The sequence below is a fragment of the Dermacentor variabilis genome, chromosome 10 (genome assembly GCF_050947875.1).
Source record: "Dermacentor variabilis isolate Ectoservices chromosome 10, ASM5094787v1, whole genome shotgun sequence".
NCBI classification, from domain to species: Eukaryota; Metazoa; Arthropoda; class Arachnida; order Ixodida; family Ixodidae; genus Dermacentor; species Dermacentor variabilis.
In genome coordinates, this window is record NC_134577.1 from 28,031,376 (window position 1) to 28,049,493 (window position 18,118).

Below are 18,118 nucleotides of genomic sequence, written 5' to 3' on the forward strand. Positions count from 1 at the left end.
TGTAACATCTAAGAGCGTCACTCGATTTCGCAAAATTTATAGTGACGCAATGACATGTATTAAAAATTTAAAATCTATTTTTATGGGTGTTATATTGCTTATTTCAAAAATATTTTATCTTGATGGTCAATAGGAGGTCAGTTCAATGCAGAAGGTGCCTTGAGACAATGGTGGACCAAGGACACTCGCACTGAATTCATGAAGAGAGCCAAATGTTTCCAGTATGAATACGGAAATATCACCGACATGGAAGCAAGAATGAAGGTGAGGCCGCTCAAGCTGTCTTTATCCACGACAAAGCGCTGGTATCTAGCAGAAAAAAAATTTAGCAGCCTTTCCCGGCACTGCCAAAGGGGATGTCTAGCGAAGCTGTTGATCATCACCACTACAACTGCTGAGAGGCATATTCAATTATTGATTGCTTTGGACTAATAGTTGTAATGAAAGTAATGGTAATTTTGACAGGACGCCGCCGCCCATAGCGGTACTGCAACAACATTGAAGGTCAGTTGGTAGGCTGGTTCTTTTATATACGAAGCGCTAGACACGTTACTCCTCAAGTCGCAAGCTGCCGTCGGCACGGCAGCTTGCACAACACTAACCTTTAAAGGGAAACGTATGCGGGGAGCGTTACGTATTTCGCGTTATCAGGCACGCCTCATTGATTATGCGATTCGGATTATTCTTTTGTGCTTGTTCGTTATTGAAGCATATGATGTTCTGTATTTTGTAAACGTGATTCGAAAGAATGCATGAGCTGTTCACTTTGCTGACTGCTTGAAGCCTCTGCCTTAAGGGGTACGAGCGAAGGCTCCTAGCCCCGCACTGCCGCCGGGATCGGCCCACATTTTTGCTCACGGACGCGGACACGAAAAATGTTGACCATCTAGAGTTTAACTACTTCGGTGTAAAAATAAAGTTATAAACAGTAGTGTGAAATATTGCGTTTGGCTTCCTGCCGAAAATTATACAGGTTGAGTTCGAACTACGTGGCAAGAAATTGTGCGAACAAGTTTTGTTCCTGCATACAGCAACGTTAACAAATCGTATGGACGCACAGTTTATTCATGTGACGCCATGGTAGGACTGAGACGTCGCACCAGCAAAATATGGTTTCTATAGAAAAAAATTGTACTTTGAAACCGTTCTCTTCTACGATAGGAACGGGAAAGACCACTTTTTCTCAACTTCATTTTTGGTGCGCCTTAGCCGAAGGCGCGTTCTCGAATGTCGTGGTGAAAAGTTCTTTAGTAATGCCTAATTTAGTTCAGCCAGTGTTTCCCATCATCACATTAACGTAACTTCTGTTTAGCTTCCGTGTGCTGGCACCGTGTGTGTTAGCATCCTTGTCGCTTTCTTAGTCTCAGTTTCCTCACTGTGCTGAGCACTTAAACCGAACAATAAAAAAAGAAAACTTGACTTTCTCTAATCCACTGCAGCTAAATGGCAGAAACACTGTGGGCGAGAACATTGCCGACAACGGTGGAGTCCGTTTGGCATTCGAGGTAAGCTGCAACAATTCTGGACGCTTTGCTGATTTAAAATGTAATCGCAAGAACGAAAATTACGTAACACTAAGTGGGGCTTAAACGGAATGGTGCACACATGGTTAACTTTTTCTAAAGGCAATGTGCACTGCAAACTTTTGTAATCAGAGCCATTTCCTTCACATCAGCTTATGTAAAACTTATTAACCAAGAACATTACTTTCGACGGCATAATTTATCGCATAATGATTTTGTGGTCTTCAGTTTCTTGTTCTCTTGATTGAGCGAAGCTTTGTTTACCTGTCACAGGCAAGGAGTAAAAATGACTTGAATGTCGAAGATATGTGTCACATTTCTAGATGTATAAACTTTTCATCGCCGATATTCGCTCGACAAGCATCATAAATCTTCTTCGTCCTCATCACATCATTGCTTCGACATCTCGCAATGCCCATCCGCCAGATTTGGGGTTTCAATTTCCGCGTAGGTTGTGAAGGGTGCAGTGCATAAACGTGCATATTGAGTGAGAGCACAGTAACCTATGCGGTGCGTAAACGGGAGCTATGGATCAGATTACATGTAGCACAGCATAAAAATAAGCACAGCACTTTACACTTACTTGTACATCTATTAACCGCTTAGCTAGTATTCACTTCACATACTTTCGAACATGTGTGTTGAAACTGGTTCTTTTCAAACCCTCTTTGTGTGCAAAAAATTTTGTCAGGAGCTCTAACAACAGTACCGGTGAAACAAACAGCAGAAAAGAAAGAACGCTACGCCGCTTTCTTTCAACCCCATTCGCAATGAGGTATGTCGCGCTTATCAACGATTCTGCGCGCAGTAGCTAGCTGTCTCAAAAATAATGAAAACGCAGATAACTACAAGACAGAAAGCAAATCACGACTTTTATTCGATGGCTCAAACATTAAAGGGCCAATTGTGACGAAATTTAATGATGGGTAAATTGGTTATAAATTAATAGTATATAACCCGGAAGCAAACTTGGCAAAAGTGCGCTGGGTCATTAATTAAAATTTTCGTACAAGAAGCCTCCAAACTTAATCTCAGAAGACGACACGTCAATCTTGTGGCTAACGGCGGTTACGAAAGTCCCATCGCGTCACCTCGCAAGATTTTTAGAACATTGGGGACAACTGCGGGCTCTACGTAATCTCGGCGGTCACGTCCAAGAGCACCCTGCTCTAGGTCGCTGGTCAGTTCCGGCGAGTGATAATAACGGCGTTTTTTTCCCCTTTGGCTATGGAACACACCAATTTTCGAAATTTCGTGTGAAGCTTCCACTCTTATATAAATATTAAATTTAGGCACAAAGTATACGCACACTCTAGGTTTATTACGCGGTCCAATATTTGGTTTCAAATTTTGTCGCGGCCACTAGACAGCGACTAGTACTGAAATGCAGAGTTTCCTACAATGGAGATTTACAGCTGAGCGGGTTTACGGGCCAGCGGTACGAGCGGACGAGTAGAGATGACAGCGAAGCGCCGCACGAAGGAGAAAGGAAGCCCAGTGATGGTTGGCTTGGTCGAGCAGACTAGAGATACTGTATAGACTTTCTAGAGGGAGCCTACAGAGTAACCCTAGAGCGGAGCGCATTGCAGCACCACCTGTCTAAGAAAGTTGGAGTTACTGCTATACAAACCGTCAGTTTGCGGCCAAGCGCTCGCTCGCTTCAGGTTCTCGATCGCGCTCAAATCTTCAACAACGGCTTCATTGCTGAAACCTCTCACAGAACCCAGAAGTCCTCTTTAGTGGTGAAACATCTCATAGGCTTTTTCGCCTGCAGGCGAGCAGCGCCGCGTTTGAAGACGACGCCGAAGACAGGCCGCTGTTCGTGATGGCGGTCGCCATGTTTGTTTCGGAAATAGGATAGATTAACTTCATTGAAATAATAATCAGTGTAATCGCTAATGGTCGGGGCGCCTAGACCAGGGTTCCGCTGGCTCTTGCCATCTCCCCAGCTCTCTGGATCAGCTTGAGCTGGACGGCAAGGGCCGAGCTGAACAGCAGTGCCTCTCATTGCTCCCTCGTGGTATTCGTGTCGTGGTGTTCTATGTTGTGTAGCGATCACTCCCACGTAATTTGGTATAGGGCCGGTGTGGCGCCGAACCACGGGCATTCGTCTTTGTAGCCTGTGGGGTGTATGCGATGCAATATGTGTACGCTCGCAAAAAACGCTGGTTACATTGCGCGCGCTCCGTGGGGAGAGGAGAGAAGCGAGCGAGCGGCCCGATCCGTAAACCTGCTGGCCGGCCCTGCGTACGGAACATGCACAGTGGTGTCTCCGCTCGCCCGCTTGCCCGTGAACCTGCTTAGCTATAACTCTCTAATTACTAGAGGGAACTCTGGCGCTGCGATCGTTCAGCCACCGTGGAAATCATGGGTAGTATATGGATTTGTCTCATCTCCGTGCTTGGTGCTTGAGGTGTTCTTGAGGCTTCGTTAATTGCGCTTTATCTGGGCCTCAATTCAACAAAATTTCAGACTAATTGATATTTCTTTAATGCAGGAGGAAATAAGACTCTGCAAGTACAGATAGATAATCGCTCCTAATTGCAGGGCTTCCGCTTGTCCATGCCACCGCAGCGCAGTGTTTTCAATGTCGGGCTTTGTGATAGAGGTCCTAATTAGAATCCTGCAATCGAAAATTTTAATAACGTTTAAATATTTATTTATAATGGAGTACATTCTTAAAAATGAATACTCTGTAAAATTACGAACCAATTAAAAGCCAGAAAAACGTTGTTCAGGCCAATCCATGTATCACCCATCACCCCCATGCTGCCTGAAGTACATTGCTTGCGGCTCCCGCAGACACTACGGCCACAGTTCCCTCTAGAACTCTTTGCTTAGGTGAATGTTTACATCTGCTTGTTTTGCCTTCCGCATACCGCATAAATGTCAATAATGGTTTTAGACTTTGCCGAACGACTGTTCCCCGTTGCTCAAGGCACCTCAAGAAGTTTTCCTCCTGCTTTCCAGGCGTATAAAAAACTTTTGGAAGAAGAGTACGGAAACGTGGACACTCGCTTGAAGGGTCTGGAAGCTGTTACTGGGAAGCAGCTGTTCTTCATCGCTACCGGAATGGTATGTCCCACGCCAACAACGCTCTTTATTTTTAATGAGCAACATTAACCACTGAATCCTCCCTAGAAAGCGAGGCTGCATGAAACCGTTGATCATGCTATTTTTCCCACAGGTATGGTGCAGCTTGAGCCGACCCGAGTTCCTAATGCTGCGGATTCTGTACAACTCGCACAGCCCAGCTCGATACAGGTAACTCAACTAACTCACGTCGCGTCAGTATTAGAATGATGGTGAAGAAGAGCTCAAAGTAAGTGTGAAGGCGGGAATGCGTTCTGACTGAACACACTATGTTTATAGTAAATTATATCATTCGGAATAGGTGATTGTGTTTCAGTATTGCCTCACAGTGTCTGGGTAACCTTCAGAATAAGTTTATGGGGAGCACAATTTGCTCGGCCGAGTTTGTAAACTTGTACGGTTCTTATGAAGAACTTTTTTTTTCAGACACGCTATATATATTTAGTTTTGGCTTCGATCAGCGCGGCTGGAGAGGCGTTAACATCGTTCTGACAGTGGCAACACTTCGGCGCTTTGAGCCGAAACGCACCATGTGCCACGAGACTGACCAAACTTCTTATTATGCAGTCTTGTTTTCGCCACATGACATGCTACCACATGTTTGTTGCCGTATTTATTTTAACACAGCGTTAAGAGAGATCAAAGAACCTGAAGGCCTTATCTTATCAGTTCGGGAATTTCATCTTTAGGAAGTGATAGCAGAATAATCCTTGTAATGCTTTGTCAGTTGGGAAACTAAGGAAAACTAATTACTTTTAAGCTGCTGTCAAAAGAAAATTCAAACACTTCACTGACGCTGTGGAAAATTGAGGAAGCTGACTGCCTCATTGTTGAAAGTGCCAGCGCAGGTTGTAAGAAACTGCAAGAAGTTGGTGTCGACATCCCACTTCAACATGAAGTTATATATATATGATGTTTATTACACAACCTTCAAATGCAAGGCACGTAGGACCCAGAAAACAAGGGCGCAAGTTTAGAAACATATGCAGATGAAGTGTAATCGTTTCCAATCCTTGCACTCTTCACGTTTTTAATTATTCTGTGAATGTTAATGTTCCCCCTCTTCTAATGTTGTGTTTCACCAACTAGGCAAACATGACGTTCTTCCACGTAGTACTTATTGAATTGGGCATCGTGCATGCACTCGCCATTTAAGAAATGCTACTACACTCTGAAACAAAATTACACCCTTTGGGTTGTATCTTGCCATACAACAATAAACGTCATCTGTCTTGTCCGCATTTCCTTTCTCTAACGCTACAAGCCCGGAACTTCCTAGCAATGAACGACATGCGCGTTATCAGCAACACATAGCATTCTTGACAGGAAATTAGCGGGCGCGGCGTTTTCAAGAAAGGAAATGCAAGCAAGGCAGATGATAATTATCGTTCTGTGGCAAATATGCACCCCAAAGGGTGTACCTTTGTCTGAGAGTGTATATGTATCAACTTGTAATGTAGACTCTGCCGCTATGAAAGGGAACACATCACCTTTGTTGGAACAGAAATTCATGAAGACGCTGAAGTAAGAACACCACCCCATGCTATTTATTGGGTTATTCTGTTTAAAAATGCAGCCGATAGAGCGTCCCTCTTAATGAAAACGTACAAGAAAAGTTACCGGTTGTGAACCCCAGTCCGGGGATCCTTTTTATATTGGCAGACAGTATAGATTCATTGTCAAGCATTAAGCATGCAATAAGCGATCAGCGTTGTTTCAATGTGGTCAATGATCTGCTTGTAGAGTCCCATGACGAGTTGTCCGGATGTAGAGGAAAAGGTGGGATGCCAGCGCAGTCTTCGGTGCCATCCTCAAGAACAACTCCAAAGGCGCTCAAAATCATGCCTTACTGCGTGGTAACTCATTCCCGCCTGTTTCTTTTCTTCAGAGTCAACGTGCCCTTGTCAAATATGGCAGCCTTCTCGGATACTTTCAACTGCTCCGTGAACTCCCCGATGAACCGCAAACGCCGTTGCAAGTTGTGGTGAGGAATTCTCAAAAACGAAGAGCAAGCAAGGCTAGCAAGTTATGAGTTTTGTTTTAGCTTTTACAATGAGCTGCAGCACCTGCACTAACCAGTACCTTGGGAAAATAAACAACGCTAAATCCTATACGTTCACGAACGGCGTACTTTCTTGTAGTTGGAATCGCTCATGCAAAAAGGCGGGTCAAGGTTCCTAAGATCCTGGGCAAATTTTGAAAAATTTTCATGACTCTAAAGCAAAATACACTTTCCAAATATCTCAGTGGAATCAAAGCTTATATACAACGGCCAATATGCTTATTTCCGTGCATTCTGCTACTGAAGTACTCAAAACGTGAACGTAATGTGCTTGATATGAAATTGTCCTGGAGTTCATCAAGACCGTCTTTGCGCCTTCGATCCTCCCGAGGTAGAACGCCGCATACATGGCCTTTACCATCGTTCCTTGTCGGAATGCCGGCATTAAGCGAATATGTTTGCATTTGTAACCGCATACTTATTCTACCAAAAGACAAGCCTCTTAAAAGAAACAGTGAACAGAGCTTTACTGAGCGAGAAAATGAGGAAAACATGCGTAAGAATTGGCGCAGTCACAGAACCCGCAGTAGCAGTTCCTATGACTTTCGCTATCACGGTCAGAAGTTCACATGGCCGATAAAAGTACTATACCTACTTTGTCTGGATGCCTGCTAACGTGCTATCGCAAACAATGCTCAGCCTCTCAGGCGAAACTGCGACTGTTCTTTTTTTCCAACTCTCAACTTCTTTAGCGGCATATCTATATACGATCAACACTTATTGTCATGATTATTATTATAAATACAAGAAAATGGCGCGTTGCCCGCCTCCACTTCTGAAATTGATAGTTAAGCTTAACGTTGTTCCACTTCAATCACCTCGTTTACCATGCGAGAACGAGTGAATGGCGCAATTATGTTGCGGCGATGTTGATGACGATATTTGGCATTTATTGCTCGAAGTGCCAAAAATTGCCGGAGTGTCATGAATGCTGCGTGATGGGAACTGTTTTTAACATCCATTGCTGCAAAAAATGCAAATTGACTGTACAGAGGCATAAAGCTACTGACTGTGTAAGAACCAAAATTATATATTGCTAAAGCTATAACCCTAAGCAATGTGTGTTCAAAGGGACACTAAAGCAAAACAATAAATCAGTTTAGACTAATGAAGCATTGTTTGAGAACCCTGCAGGCAGTCATTTCAAAAAAATAGTTTGACTATTAGATGAGAAAATGGAGGTCCAAGTATCAGTATTTGAATTTCGCGCCGATACCCCAGCACCGGTACGTCAGCGTGACGTCTGGGATTCAAAAGCATGTTTTCGCATTTGGGCCGCGTTGGATAAGTAAAGGCACCCGAAACTTTCCATGTTTAATATATGGTTCCTTTACAACCCAATTTCCTTAATCTATACCGCTATATACAATTACTAGGCGCTAGAAGATTCCATCAAAATCCAAGACGTCACAGCCACGAGGTGCGAGAACTCAAGCAGGCATCGCCACCCGTATTTCATTCTTGCGCTTTTTCTGGCTTACCTAACGTTGTTAAGAACGCCCCAGCTGAGGTGCAAGTGTTGCCAGCCAGTTGCGACGACGGCGGCGTCAACTTTCAAGGAACGCCACCGTTACGCTCTAGCCTCGTCGCCGTTGTGACTGAATGAGTTCGACGAAGCAAGCTTTGTGCCACAACACGACACCGCCAACCGGGTCGACCGCGAGCGGGGAAGTTGCCGGGAGAACGTCGTTGGGGACCCCTTCCCACGCGCCGACCAAGACGCAGGACAATGGCTACCCGGCCGCGCTGCGAGGGTCAGCTCCGAGTTCTACGAAATTCGTGTGGCGTCGGTTCCGGACCGTGAACCTGTGCGTGCGTGCGTGTGTGTGTGTGTGTGTGTGTGTGTGTGTGTGTGTGCGTGTGTGCGTGTGTGCGTGCGTGTGTGCGTGCGTGTGTGTGTGTGTGTGTGTGTGTGTGTGTGTGTGTGTGTGTGTGTGTGTGTGTGTGTGTGTGTGTGTGTGTGTGTGTGTGTGTGTGTGTGTGTGTGTGTGTGTGTGTAAGCCGTCTCGGAGAGAAGCGGCGTGTTTACAAAGACTGGACGAACGTTTCCGTCCCCTTGGAATCAAGGGAGGACCGAGTGTTTATAAACCGCTGTTGTGCGGATACTCGACACTTCCTTAAGGAGTCATGTTAGACTGATACACTCTCTCAAGCAGTCATGCTAGACTGATGTAGATACTGTAATTAAACCCATATTCCTCGTTCTCGATGAGAAGCAGTCCTTCCCTTCATGAACGTCCTCTGCCTGGATAAGTTGGACGACAGCATGGGCCAGCTACCTTCTAATTCATGCCGGACTCCAATCTTGACAACGGGTTACGAACGGTGGGATTGAGCCCCCAATCATAACAGCGTCTTATTGTTGTAAGAGTGGTGTTTTTGGTGTTGTAGAAAGGTAATTTACTGATGCTGAAGAAATAATTTTTCACTTTAGTGTCTCTTTAATAAAAGGAATGCGGTGGTGGAAAGGTGTATTCTTTTGCCGAGCACTCTGACCTTGCAATAGCCTTTGAGCACAAGAGCCTGTAAGCCGTTACTGTGTGCGTGTGAGCTTAGCAGTTGAAATCTGCAACTGGAGACGGTGCTATGGTTTCAAGACTTCGCAGGAACTACGTCCAGCATGGCTGCATCACTGAGTAAAGACATGAATGTTTTGTTATTGAAAAGTGCACTGCTGCAGAGAAAAAAGAACATGTTGGTCAAAAAGGTATTTGGCGTTGTTCTATCTTTTATATACATCAACCTTCCCTAAAAACATAGAGGGCAATCTCCCTCAGAAATTGCAGCACGTTGGTGGCTGACAGACCACCGAAATGTACGAATGCACTTTCCTCTATTTGTAATGTATACGATCTGACTTCCAGCCATCTTGCGTCTGTTAAAAAACTATTGCTTTGAGGCTGCATTGCGTAATTTGTTCAGTTCTCTGTTCCATGTATTTTGCTAAAAGTTTCGAGGCATTTTAAGCAAGAGCAAGAATAAATTTAGAGCAGGAAATCATCGACCTTCTATACAAGAATGAATGACAGATGCCGCTTTCTGATCCACAACCTGGTTTCTATGTCTCGGTAGCTAGGCAACCACATCGGTATGACGCCCTCGTTTGAGGCATCAGCAGTGCACAGATACTTGTATAGCTTGTTCAGTACAGAGGTTTAAAGCTTCTTTTGAGTTTGCATTGCTTTTAGTTTGCTTAGGGTGTCGGTCTATATCTAAAATTTGACCATTTGTGCAGACAGTACATTTAGGGTCGGAAACAATGAAGGGTACTTGCGCTGGGAAGGTGTTCTTTTGCAGATTCACTGCCTCATATATGGAAAGGTAGGTTTAATACTTTCAAATGGTACTCTTGATTGAGATTGCTGGGGCGTCAATGAATAACTCAAAGTACGCGCACTTCTAAGAAGCGTGCAAAATCCTTGACAATGCCGAACTAACAGTGATTCTCGCCAGCACAAATATCCAGCTCAGTCACAGCTACATTGTGAGTAGTGAAAGACAACAAAGAAAAAATTTTCAGGTTTTAACGCTGACGTCTAAGAGTAGCGCTATCAACCCTGGGCCACACTCAATCCATCTGCCGAATTTGCTGCAATCTGGGGCACTACTTCTTTACTTCTCTAACCCCAGAATCTGTGTACTTTAAGGTCCTATCTTCAGTGTAATGTTTTGCAGCGAAAAAACACGAATCATTTAATACAATATCAAGTGGAGGATTTCAAACAGAGGTGAAAGACCTAATCACGGATCTTGCCGACTAAAGAGCATATAATCATGTCTAGTGACGCAAATGACGAACTTGCCGATGTCTGAATTCTTGCGGCAGCATTCAAGAACTCACTCAGGCCGTATGTGCCTGTCGTAATGCATCAGTAGGTGTAACGGTTGTCGAATAAGACAGGTTCGCGACGACCTGATGATGTAATCATAATTAACGACCAACGTCATCTTCAATGCTATATAAGGCAAGAAAGAAGTGAATGTCAACGAAGTCGACCGTGATCAAGATCCCTTACACAAATAAAAATTTGTTACAGCAAGGGTGGTGATCGCGGCTTTCAACAATCTGCCGCTATACTTTTCCTGGCTACAGCGCTGCTATTAACCTCGGTGGAATAAAGTTGTCTGCAGTCGCACATTTTTGCAGACAAAGAAATTACATACCTTTTTTCTCTAAGTCCCCTGAATTCATGGTAAATAAAGCATCTTTTTTTTGAACGTGCTTAGCCAGCTCTATCCTGAGAGGTACGGCAGGTGACCTTTACAACGAAGTGACCTGCATAACGAAGTATTTTGGAGGTCTCGAGCGCTTTGTTATAAGGAACATTTGAATATATATATTTCAAACGATCTTGACAGACTGGAAATTCGCAACACATATAGGCACTTCTTTTCCTTTCGTTTAGCGTGGTACCAAAGTATGTACATTCGTCTGGAGCCATGGAGCTCGAAGCATAGCCTCCGATAGTGGCGAACGCGTGCTGCCTGACATCGGTTGCCATGCGCGAAGTGTAAACCTTCCGTTATCGTCCGCGCGGTGTTGCTTTACGCACTGCTTGCTTTTCGCCTTCGTCGTCACCACCTGGAAGAAGCGGCGAGTGTGGTTTTTCACGTTTTCTTGTTTGCAGTGCACAGGAGCTTCACCCAAGGATACCCAAACCATCCAATAGATGTTACATTTCACAACTACTCGGAACAAAGAAGTTCCAGTTTCTTTCAACGGAGGTAGCCTTTTTGGAGATATTTTTCTTCGTTGCTGGACGAGTTGAAAGTAAAAAAATGAATATTTCCTCGGCTTACATGTGCGGAGCATATGGCCACATTTACATGTGAAGTCCTGAATCTGTCATAGTTACATGCGCGCTGTTGTACGCGAAAGACACGAATCACCGGTTAGAAAACGGTCATAAGGTTTCCGTCGCAAATAAGAAAGCTGGTCTCATTCTTCCGCGTTTTCGACCAAGTGCGACTTCATTACGCTTCTGTTTGTGCGAACCTGAATAAATATTCTCAAGGTGTACGTGGAATATGCTCTCCTACGTGCTGTATTCCGTGCATCGGCAACCGAGCGCAAGATTTGGTTACTTCGGTCTGAAAATGCAAAATATATTTGCTCTTTTTAACATTTCTTCAGCGCTTCTTGCATTGTCCAGAAGAAATATTGCACCGCCAGCAGACACTATGATATCCGGAATAAACGTCGCAAATGGGACGCGACAAGTAAACCGGGAAGCAAGTAAAAGAAAAAAAAGTTTTTCACGATCCTGCTTCAACTTGCCATTTTTATTACCTTGACTGATGATGTCAAACGGTTCTTCGACACTGCGACTCAAGTTTTCACCTGCCATCTCAAAAACGGACCGCAAATTTTAATTTTCTGACTTCATGTAAAGCGCGACACGCGGATCACATCCCGTGGCGATGGCATATATTATTTGGGAGCTCAAAGAAATATAAAAGAAAGGTGCTCCAGCCTGTCCCACTAAGTATAACAGGCTTAAACTGATAGTAAAATAAATGATGAGGACGTGTGCCAAATGGAATTTATTTAAAAAAAAAGGGGGGGGGAGAACTACCACCAGGCTAAACCAGAACCAGGGAATGGAAGGCAAAGGGGGATTTATTGGGTGAATACAGTTGTTACAGTACTATTTTAAGTCTTGGTCTTAACTTACACATGTGATGGTTTCAAAATTGTGTTGTCACTGGTGGTTGGGCTTGTATAGCAGTGGGCTTTTTCATTGGTTATGATGGCAACTAGGTCTTTAAGTGGTTCTGGGTTAATTTGGCTGGGTCTTCTCTGAGGAGGGTCTGGAATGTTGGAACTAGGCAGAAATAATTAATAAATTGAGAAGTATATTAGGAAACATAGAGAAGAGGAAGAGAAATAAGTAATGAATCTGTGTTTTTTTTTCTTAAATGTATATATAAGGCTTAACATTGTCATCGGGAGGGGAAACCCCACCTCGTTTGGTCAGTGGCCCTTTGACAGGTAGTCAAGCCTTTTTTTTGTTATTCATCTAGTGTGAGATGAAAATGACCGCAGTGCCACGTAGTGAGTGGAAAAGGACAGCGACCGCTTTCTGATGCGTCCTGCGGGTGGAGCTTGCACACTGAACCACATCTAAAAACGCTCCGTAACAAAGCCGCAATCCGTTTCCGGCCCTAATAGAGTGACTCGGCGTATATAAAATGCATTCTTTAACGTTCTTTATGGATAGCGATGTCCCTTGAACCGTTACTGTAATTAAGTTGTAGCCGAAAAATAAGACAAAAGTGCGCATGTTATGACAATGAGCACTTATGCACGCAAGAATCTTTATCGTAGCAAAATTTTGATTTCACGTATTATGTCGTCCTGTCGTTCCTACCTTGCAAGATAAACGAAGTCCTCCCTATCATTAGTGAGATCCTTACTTGAATTTGCCGATGTCGTTTGGGAACCACATTTTAAGACAAATATTGGCCATATTTAGAGTGCAGATAAAAGCAATTTGTTTCATTTTTAATGCCTACACCCGAAATACATATGTTGGTGAACTCCGAATTGAATCACGCTTTCCAACACTGAACTCACGCCGTAAATTCCATCGATTCAAATTGATGTACAGCATAGTGCACATACAGACAAAACTGGAATTTGATGCATACATGCGGTTAAGCAAATCAAGACGCAAGACATATAAGCACCAAAAGGCTATTCTAATGCCACAGTCACGAACTTCGGTGTGCAGCTTTTCGCTTTTAGAGCGGTAAGCTCTACCACTCCAGCTACAAATCCAGGAACCACCTGGTTCCGAAAATCTGACCTTCGAGCTCAGCCAACGTCAAACTGAGACTAAGCCTACCACTACCGGAGGCTTCTGCGTACGCCGCGTGGGCGCCCATATCGTGAGATTGATTTGCGATGTGGACAAAGTGCGCGGTTGCGCAGGCATCACCTTCAAAGCGATCTGCAACGTGTACAAAATGTGCCGAGCACTTGTAGCTTCGTATGCGGTGTGCTTTCGACGCTCGGTTCGTGTTGAATCTAGACGCAGCACAAAAGTCAATTCGCTCACAGCTGCTGCTGCGAAGAGCAGTGTCGGTGTGTTGTCTTGTGGTGCAATTGCAGATGCGATAGTTGCTGACGGCGCCGAGCATCACCCGTGTCATTTCCCGAAGCAAGCAAAACTGTGCTATCGCTCGACAAACTTCATTTAACCGCGTTCAACCACAGCAAATTTTTTTCAGTTGCTATCACGGAATAGAATATAGTGCCGCAAGATTAACTAACAAAGCGTCGAACAATTTTAGCTGCCCTCCCTGACCATGTGTGATCTATCAAATTAACTGCGTTGATTTTCTCGCTCATGTCAGTGGTGTGCATTTCGTGGTCATAGCACTGTCATGTTTCTTCTTATTTTTACGCTTTTTCTCAGCTCAATTGCCCACACATTCATATAGGTCTTCCCATTTTGCCCGTGTGATGTACAGAAACCATTGAATCTGCTCTTCGTTGCTCGGACGTGTTTTCAGATTGTTACTTGAAAGTGATCTTGACCATGGCTCGAAAACCTTATGCTCTGTGGTTTGCTCTTTTCTTCTGAAATTCACGCACCTGTAACTAATGTAACAGTGCTACTTCATTGTTGACTTGATTGATATATGGTGGTAATGGCGCAAGGGCCAGTTGTGGCCTCAGAGCGCCAGAACAATGTTATTAATGCTGTGAGATGGTGCTTTGTCATATGGTGTATGTAGCATGGCTGTAAATGGGCCTAAAATCACCGCAATTTGCCTAAAAACTATGCAATAAAGCTATGAGCATGTACACAGTGAGGCGCAAATGTTTAAATGTCGACAGTGGTCGGGGATAAACCAGGTGAGAACAGTGCCTGTGAATGGTCATGCTATAGTCTAAAATGGTGTATATTTATGCAAGGCTGGAGGATATCGGTTCGCCTCCATGATAGTCATACATCTGCCGAATCAGGTGCAGTAAGACCGGCGGCAATAGGGAGATGATAGCAATCCCTCCATTCCATGTAAAAGAGAGGGCTGCAAACGTATATTAGAAGCCCTGTGTTGATATAATCTGCAATGTGCCAACTACACTGAGGAATGCCATCGCTGTGCTTGTTTTAAAGAGCGGTTCTCTTCCAAAGCATAATGTAGTAGTCACGGGAATACAATCCTTATAAATTTGAGGAATATACTTCTTACTGTGATCTTCTAATTACTTGCCGCTCTATTAGGACATGTTCTACAGTGAGCATTATTCCACACCTGATGCAAGTGGGGGGGGGGGGGGAGGTCATTTCCTGTGGGAATGTGAGTGCATCCCGAATGGGTGTCCTTTCTGAATAGATTGAATGCCACACCAGTTTGCCTTGCTTTCTTTCCACTAGCCCAATTACCTATTCAGGGCTTTACCGAGTACCGTTTATTTTGCGTTTCTCTGTCCTACCCTTGCTGCCAGTGTTCTTTCCATTTCATACGCAGAAAATGTTTTAGATCGAAGAATGCCACTGATACGCTGTTGCCCGCGGCTCCAGGGGGAATGGATGATGCATTACTGTGAGCGAGCACATCGCCTTCGATACATCCATGCCCAGGCAACCAAAATAATGTTACTTGGTGGTTGGATAAATATACCATGCATAGCTCAAAGTGCAGTTTTTTCAGTATAGGCTTCTTGTGCTTCTTTAAGGATTTCATTGTTTTTGCCACACTTAGCAAGTCTATATAATACAGATCTGCAAAGCCTTTGTTTTCTGGTGTATTTCACAGTCGACAATATTGCAAGTGCTTCGGTAGTAAAAATACTCATTTGTTGATTTAGAACTCCTGGTAACTTAAAGCATGACCCAATAGCGGCAAAGCACACTTTTCTAGGAGATCTAAAAGTGTCCGTAAAAAAATCAGGGCAGAGGTATTTTGCATGTTATTTAGGAAGTGACTGTATTGATGCCTCGGGAGCGTGTCGAGATATTGTTAGAAAATACGTGTCACATTCCATGTGTGACCACAGGTATGATGGTGTTGGGCACAATGGTGGTATTATTTGATTGTCAAAAAGTGTAATGCCAAGGTTGTGAGTCTTCTGATATGTAGTGAGAAAGTAACTCTTGGTGCTGGTCACCTAAAAAACAGGGCAGTGGAAGAAAGGTCCTTAATCACGCGGTGACATGGATGTTCAGGCCCCTCAGAAGTGACCTTCAAGAAGTACATGAAGCTGCAATATGACCTTCACAGACTGAGCGACCACATGTTTGCCTTAACATAGAGGTTGTTGGAACGGAGCTTGTTCTAAAGGTCCCAGCCGCTAACCTGAGCCCTAAGTGATGAACAGGATCAAGCATCTTGAATGCGCTTGACGCTGCAGATTGACATAAGACTGATCCATAATCCTGGCGAGAACATATGAGACTCCCATAAAAACCTTATCACGTCTTATACAACTCTGTCACCTCCAGGTGAATAGTTGCTACAGCTGTTCATAGCAGCCTTAAACACGGCAAGAGTAAAAAGACGGTCGTAGGGTTCATCGTTTACACCTTTACAATTCAACCGCTTTCTTGCGGCTATAGATTTACGTTTATCGAAATACTCGCAGTAGTGTGCCTAACTGGGTACATTTTCAATATGGATACCAAGGGCATCAGCCTGACGTGCCAAGCTTTCCCCTTGATCATTCACCAAAGAAAATGTTTCAATTGTTGACCATACAGTTTTCTCAATCTCTTCTATACCTTAGCTTTGTCCGTGTAAGAATTGATTCCTGAAAGGAAACTTTCTCAGCTCTCTCTGCGTGCTTGACGTCGTTTGTGCCATCCTTTTGATTTCATTTTTTCTAAAATTGGTAAAGTTTTCTGTCTTTTTTATGACACAAAAGGTCGCAAAATTTATTTTTATCTTCCCGCGCAACTCTACATGCGCCATTCCATCAAGGAATTCGTTTCCTGGCTGCAGAGCCATGTGTCTGCTGCATACAGTTTATCACCGTATCAATTATGACAGCAGTAACAATTGAGACAGCATCGTATATACTTAATTATGAGAATTGCGAGATACGTACGCAAGTTTGCGATACCGTTCCCACTCTGCCTATCTAGCTTCCACCGAGGCGGAGAAGGATTATGTCCCAATTGTTCTGCAGTATTAGGTACGATAAGATAGTGATCATTTTAATATGGTGTTCTGATCCCTAACCATTAGAAATATGACAGAAACGAAGGAGACCCAATTGATAAGTCTATTGCAGAGTACGTGTTGTGTCTATCACTGTAGAAGGTCGACTCCTTCTTATTGAAGTGGTAGGTACGTACCTGTCGAGAGTAGAAAATTTTCAATGAGGAGATCTCTGGCATCGCACCGAGAGTCGCGCCAGACCATATTGTTAGCATCAACACTGTCAAGCACCCCGTAGGGCTCAGACAGCCGAGATAACAAGTTTTCAAAAACCATACTATAAGGAGCAGAATGTTACGAGCCAAAGAAGCAATATCGCGTGGATTGCAACAGCCTCAAAAGCAGTCGGTAATGTCACCTATTGACAGGCGATCAACGCAACAATTATCGCAACGCTCCTGGTGATGTGAGAGCACCATCATGATCTTTCCTAAATATTACGAACTGCTTAAGAAATTTATTATGCGATGAATTCAAATAGTGTTTCTTGTGCACACAGAGTCTTTGGCTGGAAGTGACAGATTCGACGTCATCTAGTTTATTGACAAAGCCTCTGACATTCCATTGCGAAATTTACACAGCCATAATAATTAAAAGTAAAATGAACGCTCTGCATGAAAAACAAGATTTCTAACTTAAACAGCTGGGGTGATTTTGTGATTCAGTTATTTGAGATTTTCTTTTTTTGGCGCGCTCAAGTGAGCCACGCCACTCCCTCTGTGAAAGAGGCTTAGAGGGGGCCAGGAGAGGTATCCATCACCCCTTGCGATACGATCTTTGTCCTTTCCCGTGGTGCATGGGACGGTTTGTCAGACCTCAATGCTAGGCAGAGGCCTTGATGGTCACGGGCTCGGAAGCCTGCTTGTCTCTCTTGGACGAAAGTATAGCAGTGGCAGGTGCCACCACCGAGGGGGCAGAAGTAGCTGCTTCCGCCACACTGTGTGTGGCTCAGACAGCTGCGGCGTAGCCCCCACGCTCGCCGTATAAGCATGAGTTTTCCCAAAAGAAAATCGCTTCCTTGCTTAATAAAATGAAACGCTCTCTTTCACTTTTACAATGATGATCTTCTTCTCTCTCCCACGCAGGGCAGGAGCGCGAGTACGCAGGATAATCTCCATCACAGTATGAACAATGCGGGTCAGATGTGCAACTTTCGGCTGCGTGTTCTTTAGCACCAAATTTTGTGCAGAAAATTCGGTCAGGGCAGCTCTGCGACCTGTGACCAAATTTATGCCACTTGAAGCACCTTCGGGCATTAGGAATATAT

General features: G+C 44.1%; 1 protein-coding gene across 4 annotated transcripts in view; it reads left to right on the forward strand.

Moving 5' to 3' along the window:
- Window positions 1-6,729, forward strand: part of LOC142560219 (neprilysin-1-like) — a 41,535-nt gene extending 34,806 nt beyond the window's left edge. For all 4 annotated transcript variants that reach the window (XM_075672155.1, XM_075672153.1, XM_075672154.1 and 1 more), the window contains 5 exons: window positions 134-264; window positions 1,440-1,505; window positions 4,494-4,598; window positions 4,711-4,787; window positions 6,505-6,729. In XM_075672155.1, coding sequence (XP_075528270.1) covers window positions 134-264; window positions 1,440-1,505; window positions 4,494-4,598; window positions 4,711-4,787; window positions 6,505-6,604 — 479 coding nt within the window. In that variant the 3' untranslated portion in view covers window positions 6,605-6,729. The remainder of the gene's footprint in view (window positions 1-133; window positions 265-1,439; window positions 1,506-4,493; window positions 4,599-4,710; window positions 4,788-6,504) is intronic.
- Window positions 6,730-18,118: the final 11,389 nt, after the last annotated feature.